Source organism: Schistocerca piceifrons, chromosome 1 (genome assembly GCF_021461385.2).
Source record: "Schistocerca piceifrons isolate TAMUIC-IGC-003096 chromosome 1, iqSchPice1.1, whole genome shotgun sequence".
Lineage (NCBI taxonomy): Eukaryota > Metazoa > Arthropoda > Insecta > Orthoptera > Acrididae > Schistocerca > Schistocerca piceifrons.
The window spans coordinates 1,099,373,302-1,099,389,541 of record NC_060138.1 but is presented as its reverse complement, the minus strand read 5'-3'; the positions used below and the strand labels follow the sequence as shown (position 1 = coordinate 1,099,389,541).

At 36.1% G+C, this 16,240-nt stretch overlaps 2 protein-coding genes across 2 annotated transcripts in view; one reads left to right on the top strand and one right to left on the bottom strand.

The window, feature by feature from the left end:
• LOC124777907 (ATP-dependent zinc metalloprotease YME1L-like) overlaps positions 1-8,918 on the bottom strand; it is a 170,089-nt gene extending 161,171 nt beyond the window's left edge. Inside the window, exons 1-2 of the mRNA XM_047253460.1 lie at positions 8,783-8,918; positions 5-175 (exon numbers count right to left, since the gene is read on the bottom strand). Of these exons, the coding sequence (XP_047109416.1) occupies positions 5-175; positions 8,783-8,918 (307 nt within the window). The remainder of the gene's footprint in view (positions 1-4; positions 176-8,782) is intronic.
• Positions 8,919-10,853: 1,935 nt separating this feature from the next.
• LOC124777901 (piggyBac transposable element-derived protein 2-like) lies at positions 10,854-15,647 on the top strand. The gene is made up of 3 exons (XM_047253448.1): positions 10,854-11,100; positions 11,215-12,944; positions 15,363-15,647. The coding sequence occupies exons 2-3, from the start codon at positions 11,229-11,231 to the stop codon at positions 15,645-15,647; spliced, it is 2,001 nt and encodes a 666-aa protein (XP_047109404.1). The 5' UTR covers positions 10,854-11,100; positions 11,215-11,228.
• The last annotated feature ends 593 nt before the right edge of the window (positions 15,648-16,240 follow it).

The window sequence follows — 16,240 nt, the reverse complement described above, 5'->3', positions numbered from 1 at the left end:
TGACCTTCTAATCCTTCAGTTTCAGAATCAACTATTCTATAAATATGACCATCATGGGCACTGCTGGCTGGAAAATTCAGCTCCAGTGAATTGCATAGTTTTAAAATCAGGTTCTGATTTCTTGCTTTTTCAAACTGGATACTATATTCTGTCTTGAAACCTGCTGCTGAGACACCTATAAAAATTTAAAGTGGCAGTGAACTATTGCTATATACATGAAGAAGGAGGAATTTACAATCTCTTCACTGTCACAATTGCGAAAAATAAAATTTTTAAGGTGGTCTGTAATTGTTTCAAGTAGGTGATAAACTAACGATGACCTCAACCATTATTTCATAATTACAATCGCATGATACATTTTGGTACAATATGCATTACAATAATGCTTAACACTATATAAATTCAGACCATGATTATAGACATACAGAGCTATTCTAACGGAAAATAATTGTAAGAGAAGGTCATGTTAATGCAGTCAGTACATACCACTGTTAAGTTAACAGCTCCTGTTTCATCACAGCAATTTTTGTGTGTCAACTATTTCAATAGTTCATGTTATTAAAAGATTTTGCAACTGTACAGCTAATGTTATCATTAAAGAAAAAAGGAATTAATTTGCTTCTTAATTAGAGCACTTTCTCAATATCATTGAGACAGAAATCTATCGAAGTTTGTGTGTTTTTCATATATATTTTGTATCTACAATACGTAGATAATTATTGTAGCTATGACTACAGTATTCCAGCTTTATGCTTTCCTTCCATAACTGTGCGTTTACTTAAGAACTATTATTCAATTTACCTTTGTCGAAGTGATCATCTTCAGTACTGAAGAAGTGATTCCAAAGCTGTGTTACAATAATCAACACCTGCTTTATATGCCTCTGCTAGCCAGTTCCTCTACAAATGGTTGATATTGTTTGAGTTAGATGGCATGACAGCATAGTCATTAGTACTCATTATTATATTGTGATGCACTGAACAAATATTTCCTCATGTTAACAGAATCTTCCGTCAGTTCTTGGTAGAACAACATTATAATAAATGGAAAGCACCAGTTTGCTTTTGTTCTACAATATTACTTTTATTGTGTTAACCAGTTCTTGGCTTACAAGGCCATCTTCAGAATTTTTTTCTAGCAATCTGCTGATACCTATCCTGTTTCCAGACATGGGAGTTAACAATCTCTGGTTCCTGAAACCTCCACTATCAACTACACAAGTATTTCTATTGTGGGTGGGTACCTGTAATTATGATCACTCTGATACTACTGAGTATCCATGAAATGATCTGCTGTATATTCCACAATGTACATTCCTTTGTGAGAAATAAATCAGTGAATATTGGTATCATAGTGCCAAAATCTGTCAAATTACAATTTCATATGTGATTTCAAAAATTAACAGCTTAATTCATGCTGCAGGAAATATGAGACAATGTGGACTGCATCAAAAGATAAGTCAGTACAGATCATGTGATTTTAGGAACTTAATCTACTCAACATGCTAAAGATCACATGACCTAACTCAACTAGACACTCTGCCTGTCTTGATAATGTAATTACTAATGTTGAGATGAATCAGTATGAACTAGGGTTGTTCAATACACCTTTTTTATCAGACTATAAAGATATCTTCTTAATCTTAAATACTAAAAAGCCGGCATTTGATTTCAATTAAATTTAGTAAATTGACAACTTCAGAATATAGCTAAAGATAACAAACTGAAATGGCATTCTGCATGGAACAACTCATATCGAAAATGCATTTACATTATTCATCAGTGCACTGTCAGATACATTCAAAACTGACTGCCATAAAGGAATGAGAAGAAATAAAGAAACTGCCAAGCAACATGATCTCACAACTCTGCATAGCTTGTTCACACGTGGTCAACAAAGGTCTAGAACTCCATTAATGATTACCTAAGACAAATCAAAGAATATGAAGCAGAAAGAGCAAACTACATAAGGTTAAAGACTAAATACAAGGCAGAAATCAGATTAAGCAAGTGTAAGGTGAATGATGGTTATATTAGCAAGTCCCAAATTGAATGTAAAACAGTCTGAACTGTTGTCAGGACTCATCCTTTGATGCTGGTATCACACCAGATGATTTCAACACACTCTTCAGTAATGCTGGCAATATGAACAGCACTGCTGCAACTGAATGTAGCCATAAATATGGCAACATTCATAATTCACATCATGGACACAGCATCCTAAAAAATATTGAAGAAATAATTCCTGTCTTTTAATGGATATAGGTAAAAGTAAGTGATATTGCAATTGCAAAAGTAAAATTAAGTTACTCAAAATTGGAAGACATTTATTGTCTCTCCAATCATTTGATCAAAAAAATTGTGGATACAATAGTACATTCACTTTGTTTCCTTACAAACCAAATGTTTGTCAGTGGCTGTTCCCCTTCAGCCTTTAAAATGGCATCTGTTACTCTCTGCACAAAAAAGGTGGCACGTCTTGTCCTAATAATTACTACACAATCTCTTTCATGTCCATCCTTTCGAAAACTGTTTAACATTGCATACAGCTCCAAATCAGTCAACAACTGTCTGTGAATAATATTCTCATTGACTCACAGCATGGCTCCAGCTCCAGTTTGTCAACAATAAAAGCAGCTGAAAATATATTATCATCATTCTAATTGAGGTTAACTGTTAATACTATCCTTGCAGATCTCAGTAAGGCATCTGCCGCTGTCAGCCACAGAATTCCACTAGAAAAACTCTTCTGCTATGGTTTCAGAGGCTCAGAACTCTCTCTAGTCAGATTCTACCTAACTGAGAGAAAACCAAGTATGCTATTCAACAATATGAGGTCAAATGGCTTGGATATCATGCAGGGTGTGCCACAGGGTTCTGTGTTTGGACCTTTTGCTCTTCATAATATATGTAAATGATTTCTCTAGCTTATGTGGTGTAAATCCACATTCTATGCATTAGGGGCATTAAAGCAGGAAGAAGGGATCATCTCAGAACAGCCATAAGTGCTTCCAAATCAATGAACTGCATATTAATCCAGAACAAGTGACAAATATTATTTTAGCATATGCACTAAAAATGATGGCAATGACTGTGCTTTATCTAAACTTCTTGGAATCCATCTTGACTCAAAATTAACATGGGAGAGTCATACCAAATATATATTTAACAATATATATTTACTAAGTATGTATCATGTATTTGTTAGATAAACTAAGGTCTTGCGTCGCTCATAAAGCCGTTGTTTAGGGCATATTTTGCCTTTCTCCACACACACTTCACATAATGCTATTTTGTTGTGAAAGAATTCCTCTGGAGCAAAAAAACACCCTCATTTGGCAAAAGGCAGCAATCAGATGCATCTGTGGAGTTATAAATAATCAGTCTTGTAGATCATATTTCAAAAAACTAAAAATACCAACAGTTACACCCCTCTTTATACTAAGTTGTCTAATACATACAAAGGAAAACTAACACAGTCACAAACAATGAGAATCTGTCCATCAACATATCACACATCTAAAATGTTGACTGACGTTATAGTCATTAGACTTAATAAAACTCAAAACTACATGCACATAAAGCTACTGGGTTGGAGCATAAGCTCATAGCGTTTTTCCACAAGTGTAATAAAAACAACAGGTACACATAGCAGAGACTTTACTCACCAATAATATATTCTCCTTCACTATTTATAACAGTCTGCCAATGCTGGGGTAACTTTTCGATTCCATGACTGTAGAAATCATGTAGTTTTGAGATGAACAATTCACTGAGCATCTTCAGAGTGCATTTTCATCTAGAAAGGAAGTTCCTTGACAATTGTTCAGTAGAGCACAAAAAAGGTGAAAATCTGAAGGCACAGAATCAGGTGAATACAGTGGGTGCAGAATGACTTGTCAACCCAACTCCTGTACAGTGTTTTTTGTCAGTCTAGCAGATTACGGGTGGACATTATCATGTAGTAGCATAACTTCACACAGTCTTCCTGGGTGTTGTTGAGCAACAAATGCCAGCAGTGATGGTTACAGCTCAGGGAAGTAACTTAGTAATACACGACAGCACCGCTGTACTGTCAGATGCATAATATTATCTTCTGTGGATGCATGCATGTCTTTTTACAAAGTTGTTGCTTTGTTTGGGCTCAACCATTCCTTTATTTTCCTTATGTTAGAATAAAGACACTATTTCTCATCACCAGTAATGATACATGATAGGAATGGTTGGTTCTGTGAGCCAACTGATGATGAGCAAGTAGAGATGCACACATGGCTACCTGGTGATTTTTGTGATTTTGGTGTAGAGCAAGCGGTACCCATACATCCGATTTTTGAATATTCACCACAACATGCAAATGTCACACAATGGGTGAATGATCACAGTTCATCGCATTTGCCAGTTCTCAAGCATACTGATGTGGATTACGCTAACTTCCTATTGAAGCTGCGGGCTACAAACGATAGATGTTGAACATGTGATTCTAAATCAATGACATGACTGTGGTGGCAGTGAGCATGTTTATAGTGGTCACTCCAGCAATGACAAAAGAAGAGCATCACTAAAATAGTTGTAATTGCAAAGGAAACGACTTACCTCACGTGTCGATGTTGTTGTCATGAGAAAGTCCATTTGATGTGTATGCTACGGGAAGCATTTCCTTTTTACCGTAACCTGGGAAGACTCTGCAAATATCATGCAAAAATATGGGTAGAGAACAGCATTTCTGACAAAAATTGAAACAATTTTCTACATTGCATAAGCATAGAAATAAATTCTTCCACATGAGACGATTGACCAAAGAAATGTCTACAATACCAGACATCCCACTGACTACCGTCATAAATTGTTTGGCTTCTCCTAGCATCTCACAAATAATTTATCATAACGCCCACCACCACAGTCGCGCGATCGATTTAGAATCACACGTTCGATATATATCTTTTGCAGCCTGCAGCTTCGATAGGCACACATTCTTGGAAATTACCTGGATCATTGTGGATTAATGCACTTAAACAATCTTTATAAAACTCTGGAGGTCTTCTTGAACGTGGGGAGTCACTAATGTCAAATTGATCCTCCTTAAAATGAAAAAAAAAAAGTTTTCTTGTCATACTCTGTCCAATGGCACTCCCACAGCTCAGGGTGTCAATGTTTCTGGTTGCTTCTGCTGCTGTCACCCCTCTACTGAACTCAAATATATGAACATTTCAGACATGTACCAATTTCTCCACTTGGCACTCCATTTTCTAGCATCCACAGCTCCATTTATTATCTTCATATGACAAAATTACAATATGTAAATTCAACTAGCCGCTGTGAACTATAAATCAAAAATGACAATCGATAAATAACCCATAGCAACCAGAATACCAACATGCAAAACATAAATACTACAAACTCATGCACCAACCTAAAATTTAACATGTTGCCAATACAGGCATACAATGTGTCACTGAGTATGTTTAAAAAAAGCCATAGAGAAGTGCCTTCGAGAAATAGTATTTTATACAATACAAAAGCTCAAAATCAGCCCTAAAAATGATCTTATGTACTAGTATAGTTTCATTTTAGATTAAACATGCATGTGAATGTATTAAATATATCAAATGCAGTATGTAATGTAGCAAAACAGGACAGTGTTAAATGAAGAGTACGATTTCACATATATCGGGGATTATGATACTACTTTGCAATATTTTTGCGAAGTTATATATATGCAGAAGTTTAAACTGTAACATTGCTAACCTACTGTATTAATGAAAACTACTTGACTTAAGATGAAATCTAGGTAACTTTGATGACTGTCCAAAGATATATGTAGAAGATAATAGTAAAAATTATGATACAGTCCCCTGTAAAACCCAGAATTCATGTTAGGAACAAAAGTTATATTGCAATTGTAAAGTAGTTGATAGTAATAATTAGGACATTGTTATTTATGTATATTTTATGAATTTTAGTATGAAACCTTGATATTTCAATATAAGAATTGTATCAGTGATATGGTAACGCTGTGTAAAGTTAAATTCTGTAACCAGCTTTGTGAAAAGATAGACCTTCCAATTGTAAATTCAATGATGTTCAATTTAAAAAATGTGTAAATTGATCATGTTATTGTTGTCTCCTATCTAAGCACTCATGGTGGCAACTACATTGCATCATTCTTACATCATTAAATCCATGTCAGTGTTATCTGTGCTGTGATGCAATAACCATATTTTAAAGTATTTTTTGTATTTCAACTAGCTGGTATTTTTGTTGAACTCATTGCAAGCTGCCTAAGATTACATAGAACTGAACCCAGATCGAACTGAATTGAACTGAATCTTATCTGAGCCTGTAAGATAACATAGTGTACAGTGAACATACATGTAATATAGGACATGTCAAAAATACAAAAACCTTCATTATAACAAACTTCCTAAATATTTGAACACCACTGATTATAATTAACAATATTTACAAATTTAATGTGAGCAGTATTCATGAACACTCTAAAATTCCTTTTACACCAGACAATTTTTTAGGTTCTTTGAAAGCTTAGTGTCATGCATGTTGTCACACAGTTTTTAGGCAAATTTCTTAGTAATTTAATACCTAAGTTCTGGTGTCCTTTTTCAAGCATTATCACTCATTGAGGTATGCTTTGTATGTCATACTTCCTCCCTGTGTTGTGGGTGTGTACACTAGCATTTGTAGTCAACTCTGCACTATCTTTTGTGACTATAGCGTAGTTTTACATATGTGGAGGAAAAGTTAGGATGTCTAGTCTTTTGAAGCAGTTTCTGCATGCTTCAGAAGTCTTTCTTCTTAATATGATTCTGTCTGCTTTTTTGTAATGTGAATACCTGTTTTATTTCTTGACATTTTAAGTGGATGAAATGCATCAAATCTGAATTACACTCCTCAGGTATATCAACAGTCAGCAAGTTACGTTTTTCAAATGTAGTGATTAAAGCTATTTACATTTTAACTATGAAGCACAATTTTGTATCATGTTAGAAAAGATCTACAATTATTTTACACCCTGTATGTTATTTATGTAATTGTATATGTAAATGTGTTTGTAGACAAAAGACAATATTGATATAGCATTTTTAACCCTTAAAGATGTATAAGAAATAAATAAATAAATAAATAAAAAGTCCATCCCAACATTATAAAATCAAATGAACTGCTTGCTTCAAGACTTTGTTTAAGGCATGGTTCAGGAACTTTCCTTTGCATTGCAATTGCAGGACTGTGAACTTTGGCCCTAAGAGTAGCTAATTTGCTAACAAAGATTCCATTTATTTTACGTTTACACATATGCTATTTGTTGGATGTCTAAGCTATAGACAAGCATGCTTAGTTATCCCCAGTATAACAAACAGCCAGCAAATATTAAAAGAAAGAAAGCTACGGAGTGGACTAATGCTACGCAGTCTAGGATCATTGTTGACAGACTTACTACAGAAAGCCTATTTGACGATCTTGAAGACGACAGCAAATGTCAACTAAATACTTTAGAGTAGCCTGTTTCATTGGATGATGCTATTCACAATTTTCTCTGTGACAATGAATATGGCACAGACATGCTGAACTGTTAGGAATTAAATGCAATATAGAGATGGCTACAAAAGCAATTGATTACAAGCTTTCAGCCTTAACATCACAGATGAATATTAAGTCACCTACCCCACTGTATTGCACTCTGTCAAGCTGCCAGCCATTAAGCTCGAGCCATTTTGTGGAGATGTTGAAATTTGGCACTACTTCTGCGAACAATTTGAATCAGCTGCTGATAAAGACACGTAGCTTTCTACAGTAAAGAAACGCGCTATTGAGGGCATCTGAGGTGAACCAAATTTGTTGATAGATGGAATACCTATAACACATACGAGGAAACTAAGAAAATTTTTCTGAATCGATATGGAGACAGCAATCAATTTATAAGGGCACACCTTGATTATCTGGATGTGCTAAACTCTGTACAGTCAGCAACACCTGACACACTGAACAGTACATTCCTGAAGTGCAATCATCATATTCACGCACTGCATACCATAGGAGAAGACATTATGCCATGAGGTAAAGTTATCACTCCAAAAAATCTGCAAGGATTCCCACACTCACAGGGCCCAAGATTGAAATATAGCATAACTGACAGCCAACAGCATGTCAATAAATTAAAATAAAATAATCATTGCTTTATATACGTAAACTGAGGTCATAAGGCTCAAATCTGAAGTAATAAGGGCAAGGTCTCATGTTCTAGGTGCACAAAACGTCAACACAAAGCTGTCTGTACTAACACCGCTACTGATCCAAGTTCTGCAGATTTTACTTATCCTCTGAGATGTTCTGAGTTTGGGTCAGCAGATCCAGAGGATTAAGCAGACTTACTCACTGTAACCCGGATAGCAGTAGTCAGTCATGCTTCATTTCCAAGTTCCTCATTGATAAGCAGGATTTAGGAACAGTAGAACATCATGACCTATCTGTCGCCCATCTGCTATTTCAACAGATCAAAGTTGCAGAATTCACTCTAAAGGGGATCTGGACAAATTCCACATCAGTGACTGCATTTGTAAACACATACTCATTTGCTGTATACCCAACTGTACCTACTGACGTAAGAAAACTAGTGTGATCTGGGGGACTTCCGGACCCAAAGGATGACACAAAAGGTATTGATGACACAAAAGATCTTCTCATCAATATCTTTATCATAGCAGATTACTGTTGGAAAATTGTTAAAGATTTCCCTCTGATTTGACTAATGTCATCCATTGTGCTGGTACCTCCCACTCCAGGTTTGATTCTTAGTCGGAGAGCATCAAGCATCATGACACACCTTGTGACAGCGAAGTACCTCAGTTTACAAACAGCGATGCTAACAGGTGATATTCTATGACATTTCTGGAATTTTGAAACCATGGGGACCAAACAAGAACGCCAAATCTTACTGCAAGATTTCTCAAAATCGTATTGTATCAAAGACAAAAGAAAAGTTGTTCCTTTTCCCACAAAATCCAATGTTGTGACGCCTAATAATATTCAGCAAGCAGAGAAGAGATTTATTTCACTGGAGAAGAAATTTATGAAACATAGTAATCAGAAACACATTTACAAGGTGCAAATGACAGACCATGTCAAAAAGAGGCACATGCAAGTCATTCTTTATGAACAAGGATTGCTTAACTCATTTTATCTGGCACATCAAGCAATAAAAAATAAATAAATAAAAGTTGGTGCCATCAAATGGGGATTGCATTCAAAGGATTGTCTCACAAGATGAGCACACATTCAATGAATTGCTCCTTAGAAATGGGTCCTAATTTACTCCCCAACATTCTTTCAGTATTACTGAAATTCCATCTATATCCAGTAGTCTTAATTGCTGATATCAAACTAACATTTCTACAGTTAGTTCCTCACAGGAAAGAAATATCTCAATTGTTTTTCTTGGTACAAATTAATCATGGATCAATGAGAAAAATACTTTAGAACTGTCTAAAAGATAACATACTGCTTCAGCCGACTATCTTTCACTCTTACTTGCAGCATATTTCTTCTTGCCATGCTGAAATAACTCCCTACACTGCACAAAATGAATTTTCCTTGATCTGTTTCATTAGTTGAAGATAACATGTATATGAAGATGACAACACCATTATTAACATAGCACTCATAGGACACATCAGCCTACCAGTGATGAAGTGGGTCACAAATTCTAGCTAACTAATTGAAATATGGCGGTCAGGAGGTGTCATAAACATTAGAGATAATAATAATAAAGATTTTATTGTCTTTAGGCCATTACAGCAATTGACAACATCAAATGAAGATACAATTTATAATACGGTGTGATAAGGTATTGACTACTGAAATATTTTAGCTTATATTACAAAAAAATTTACAGTGGGTTTTCTGTTGCATTACTGCATTTTACAGTTGAAGAATTCATTGAGATCATAGAATGGGTGGGCAATAAACCATTCATGCAGTCTTTCTTTGAATGTATGTTCAGGAAGATCCTGTATAGCATGTGGCAGCTTATTAAATAGTTTGTGCCCTGTGACTTATAGCTATTTATTGATTTTGATAATCTGTGGTAGGGCGTGTATATGTGTTTGATGCTTCTTGTGTTGTAACAATGTACATTTTCTCTACGTTTCACATCTTGTAGGTTCTTCTTCCTAAAGATTAAGACATTGTACATATAGAGGTTTATTACTGTCATAATTTTTTGTTTAGTAAATAAGGGTTTGCAGTGAGCCTTATGTGAAGAATTTGTAATTATCCTAATGGCTTTCTTCTGCAATAATAGGATGTCATGTATATGACTACGGTTACCCCACAAGATAATGCCATAGGATATTATACTTTGGAAAAATTCAAAATAAGATGATTTGATGTATGTTTCAGGTACACAATTTCTGAGTTGTCTTAATAAATAAATTACTCTAGATAGCTTACTACTAATATAGTTTACATGTTGGCCCCAGTATAACTTTTCGTCTAAATAAACTCCCGGGAATTTAACAGAACTAGGGTCATCAGATTGTGGCTTGTCACTTAGAGTGAAGATTATCTGCTGAGTTTTATTTTCATTTAGCAGGAAACCATTTGCTCTGAACCAATATGCTGTGTGAGTGAGTGTATTTTCAGCACAGGTTTTAAGATCATTAAGATTGTTACTGCTATGAAGGGAAGTCATATCATCTGCATATAATACAGTGGTGGATCTAATAAACCAGGGGAGGTCATTGATCATTATCAGAAACAGGAAGGGGCCCAGTACAGATCCCTGAGGCACACCTACTTTAACCCTTTAATGCATACTGTAGCTGATAAGCTACAGACCTCATTTCTTCGATTTATTCCATATGGAGAAACATTTTCGATCAAATTCGTTATGTAGCTAAGTGTATACACTCCGCTGCAGTTTCTAGTAGTTCTTCATAGCGATCATAGATGGCAGGACGAGCTGAAGCAGTTCGACAGTGAGCTGTGTGGACATACTGCCAAGTGTGTGTTTTGGCGGAAAGTTGAGGTGTGTTTTTGGTGTTTGTGCACTGATTTCTGGGTTTGAAAATTACTTTTTCATTTTGAAAACGTAAGTAGATATGGTGTAAACAGTTAATTCGAGTGTCTTTGCGATAGATTTGAAATGAGGCCTGTTTTTGTGTATGTAGCTTATCAGCTACATTTTTCATTTACTGCATTTCAGGCGCTGACGTAAAAATGTCTCGAAAGAGTCAAGAAGAAATGCTTATGGAATGGTTAGAGATTCTACTAAGCAGTGATGACGATCTTGAGTGTTTCTCTGACGATTCCATTCAAGATGAGACATATGTTGCTCCAGAATCTGTTGATTGTGATAGTGACAGTAGTGACGAAGAAAGTCAAGTACCAGTAATTAGGACTGAAGATGTTTCTGGAACAAGACAATCTGATGTTATAATGAAGGAATCGACGTCACAGTTGTCTGATAATGCTCTGAAACTGCCATGCAGCAGCAAAAATGTTACCAAAAACAGCAGGAGTGTGGTTTGGAAAGATAAACAGTTGATTATTCCCGAACTGCAGTCAAAATTTCATGGCAATACTTCGTTACCAGAAGAAGTAATAAACTTAAATACTCCATACCAATTCTTCAAACATATATTTCCATCTAAATTGTTTGATCTAATTGTTGAAGAGTCTCATAGATACAGTGTGCAGTGTAATCCTGATGGACCAATAGATTTATCCTGTGATGACATAAAAAAATTTATAGGCATCTGTCTCGTAATGTCAATAGTTCATGTACCTAATATGAGGGATTACTGGGGAGAAGTTACTGGTACTCATCTGATCAAGACAACAATGACAGTGAATCAGTATGAGCAAATACGTAAGTTTCTTCACTTCAATGACAACAGTGCAATGATACCCAGGGGTGAAAAAGGTCATGATAGACTCTTCAAGATAAGACCCATAATAGAATTGATGAGATCTCGGTTTCAAACAATACCTGTTGAGGAGTGTGTTTCTGTTGATGAACAGATATGTTCAACAAAGGCTAGAAGTTATTTGAAACAATACATGCCAAACAAGCCTCATAAATATGGATACAAATTATTTGTTATTAGTGGCATATCTGGTTATGCCTACGATTTTGAGATTTTCACTGGAGATGAAAATGAACCAGAAAAAAGAGTGACTGGGGAGGAAGACTTGGGAGCAAGTGCAAATGTTGTAGTTCGACTCAGTAGGATACTACCAAGAAATATGAACCACAAACTGTACTGTGACAATTATTACACAAGTCTGCCACTGCTTGTATGGTTACATAAACAAGGAATTTACTCACTTGGGACAGTCAGAAGAAACAGAGTGCCAGACTGCAAGCTCCCTTCAGAAGCTGAGCTGAAGAAAATGGCACGCGGTGCATCAGTAGAGAGCGTCGCAACAGTGGATGGTGTCGACATATCAAATGTAGTGTGGAAAGATAACAAGAGTGTGATGTTGCTTTCTACACTTGCTGGACAGCAGCCTATTCATGAAGCAGGGAGGTATGACCAAAAAACAAAGTCAAGAATAACAATACCTTGTCCACAAATAATTAAGCTCTACAATAAACATATGGGAGGTGTTGACCTTCTTGACAGCATAATGGGTCGACATAAAATTCTTGTGAAAAGTCGAAAATGGTATATAAGATTGTTTTACCATCTCCTGGACATGGGAGTAGTCAATTCCTGGCTGTTGTATAGGAGAGTAGCAGAAACCAAAGGGATTAGGAGAACTATGAAACTCTCCGAATTTCGAATGGAAATTGCTCACTGTTTGTGTCGCTCAGGTCAAACTTCAGCAAAACGTGGAAGGCCAAGTAATGAACTCGAAAACCAAATACAAGCTAAGAAGACAAAGGGGGCCACAGCACATGTACCTCCACAAGATGTAAGGCTGGATCAAGTAGGTCACCTGCCTTCGTACTTGCAAGTGAGACAGAGGTGCAAAATGCCAGGATGCAAGGGATTTTCCTGGGTTCAGTGTAATAAATGTGCAGTTGCATTGTGTTTGCACAAACAAAAGAACTGTTTTCAAACTTTTCATGTAAAGTGATTATCACATGCTTGGGTACAAACCTGTTGGAACTAGATACCTTATTGTTCATATATAAAAGTGTATAAAATATACAATAAATGCTCAATATTTACAACATTAATGTCCTATTTATTATTTTAGGATTTTTCCCTTCCTATACAAAGTATTTAATCATAATCAACAATTAAATTACGAGAGATTTGGTCAAAATTGAGGGAGCAAAATAAGCACATTTATTGTGGCTCGTAAGGTGTTAACTCAAAATGTAGCTGATCAGCTACAAAGCGATTTTCAACAATAGTGCTTTGTTAATTTAATTTAAAAAATTTTTCAATATTTTTTTCGAAATGTAGGCACTATAAACTAAACATGGTAATTTTTACAGCTTGAAATAAAAAATCATGCATTTAAGGGTTAACATTTTCTATGTTTGACATTTCCTTACCAACACAAACTACCTGTTTACGGTTGTTGAGATAAGCTTTTAATAGTCTGAGACTGTTTCCTCTGATGCTGTAGAATTCTAGTTTCTCTAGTAGTGGCATGTGCTCAACGCAGTCGAAGGCCTTGCTTAGGTCACAGAATGAGAACTGAGCAAAGCCTTTGTTCTCAAAAACTTTGAGGATGTAACCGACTACCGTGTTGATTGCATCAATGGTCGACAGATTCTTCCTAAACCCGTATTGTGTAGCATTAATTTTTCATAGATTCTCAAAGTGAGACGATAGTTGTTGGTACATGGTGCCTGTAACTAGATGGAAAGTCTTTATCCCTTTTTGTATACTGGGACGATCCTAGACAGTATTACTCATCAGGAAAATATCCCTCAAGTAAGCACTTGTTTATGCAATGGGTTAAAGGGTACAGAATGCAATCACACGTGTTTTTTTAGCAGGTTGCATGATATGCCATATATATATATCTAAGCTATCAGATGATTTCAGTTGTTTTATGACCCCTAGGCGATACTTCCGAGAAGGTTTGCATGCTTGTATTTAGTGACTGTCTACTCCAATTTTGGGAGAGTAACTCTGATGGACTAATGTCTGGTTTGATAACTGTGTCTCCTATTTCTTTCACTGAATTAATAAAAAACTCATTGAGTGTTTGAGGTGGGATATTGATTTTGTCTTTTTTAGTATCTGTGGCAGCACTGTTAATTACTTTCCAAGCTGTTTTGTATTTATTTGTGGAATTATGTATGCTGTTGGCATTGTAGGTTTTTTTGGGTTGCAGGATGGATTTTTTGTATTCATTCCTGCATTCCACATAGGCTGATTTGGCATAGTCAGACTTCATACTATTGTATATGTTGTACAGTTCCAAAACTTGTTTCTTTAGATCTGTCAGCTGTTTAGCGTACCATATATTTTGTCTGTTTTGAGATCTGGATTTGTGGCTGCTGTCCATTATTTTGATTTTCTTTATGGGAATGCTATGGTTAAATAGGGTCAAGAATGCATTAAAAAATCTATCAAATATTATTTTGGCTGGCAGGTCATTACTTGATGTGTAATGTCCATCGACACTACAATGGCCAAACCAGTCTCTGTCAGCAAGGGAATTATGAAATGTGTTAATTTTATCCTCAATTATGGGTCTGGTAATCACAACTGTTGGGACAGGTCTGTTTGCATTGCTCCTATTAAGGGGAATTTTACTTGCATAATTTAGGGATACAGAGACAAGGTCAGAGAATGGGAACACTACAACTTCCCATGTGTTTTCAGTGGTCTTGAAGTTTACAAAGATGTTATCTAAACATGCTTTGTTTCTTGTGGACCTGTTATTGACATGATGTAAATTGTATTGTCTTAGTAAGTTTTCCAGATCTGCAACACTACCCTTACATTTAGTAACATCAAAATCAGCGTTCAAATCACCTCCTATTGCAATATCATAGTGTAGCCATTTAATATTACTTAATTCACTCAGTAGCATGTCCATTTTTTCTAAAAATATGTTAATGCTTCCCTTTGGTGATCTGTACATGGATACTACTATTAGCTTATGACTATTAATGATTATACCCGTAACTTCAAAGTGCTGTTCATCACACAAGGTATTTAGTTCTAGTTTGGTTATCGTACAATTGAGTGACAGGGTGGAATAAATTGCCACACCACCTCTAATGTGCTGTTTCCTACAGTAGCTATTTCCTGTACTAAAATTGTCAAATTTGGTAACTGCAAGTTCATTCTCATTAGCCCAGTGTTCACTCAGACAAAAAATATCAAACTTGTTATCAAGACCAAACACATTTATGGTAAGTTCTTTATCTTTCAGTCCTTGAATGTTAAGGTAACATATTTGAATATCCACACTCTTGTTGCTTACACACTGAACACTATGGTGATTGGTTTTCAAACCTTTTACAAGGCTCATCTTTTGGATTTCTGCCTCTTGTTGCCTTTTACTAAAAAATTGTTCACTTGGAGTGGTAGCACATCTACTGTTGTATGCCTACTCTTCCCTCCTTGTGATGATATTGTAGATGAGGCTGCTGCTACAGAAATTGATGGAACTGCTGTTATGGTGTGTGGAGGCACTGTTGTGGCATCTGGTGACTGAGGAGATAAGGTGGTTGCTTCTCCTTCTGCTGCCGTTGAATCTTGCTGATGAAGTGTGATAGGTACTGCTGCTGCTGCTGCTGTAGGCATTGTTGTGGCAACTGGTGACAGTGGAGATTTGGATGTTGCTTCATCTTCTGCTGCTGTTGAATCCTGTAGATGAAGTGTGGTAGGTACTGCTGCTGCAGCGTTTGTTATGTGTGTAGGTACAATTGCTGCTTCCACCTCTACTGCCGCTATAGAAGTAACCATTTCTTCAGGCTCTGCTTGCGTCAAGCAAGGAACTGGAAGAGCAGCAATTACTTCTTGGTTGTCAGATGCTTTCAGTATCATGCTGATGTTTTGGCACAGAATCTTCTTGCCTCTGTTATTAAGGTGCATGCCATGTCTCTTGTAACAGTCTCTTTGCAAGGAGTCCATGCTAATAAAATATGAATTTTGGTAGGCCCTGCAAATCTTTGAGTATTGCCTGTTTGCTTTTATGATTTCCATGTTCACACATGGCCATTCTAAAAGGTCATGCCTATGTGGAATTCCGACTACAAAAACTGATTTCTCTTCTGTTGAATTTAGTATTGCCTTAAGGTTTCGTGT

Bases quoted from the DNA above. Each gene is read 5' to 3' on its own strand.
- LOC124777901 (XM_047253448.1), top strand. From the start codon at position 11,229: ATGTCTCGAAAGAGTCAAGAAGAAATGCTTATGGAATGGTTAGAGATT. The intron at 12,945-15,362 runs GTAGGTCACCTG...TTTATCTTTCAG, and splicing joins AAGATGTAAGGCTGGATCAA to TCCTTGAATGTTAAGGTAAC.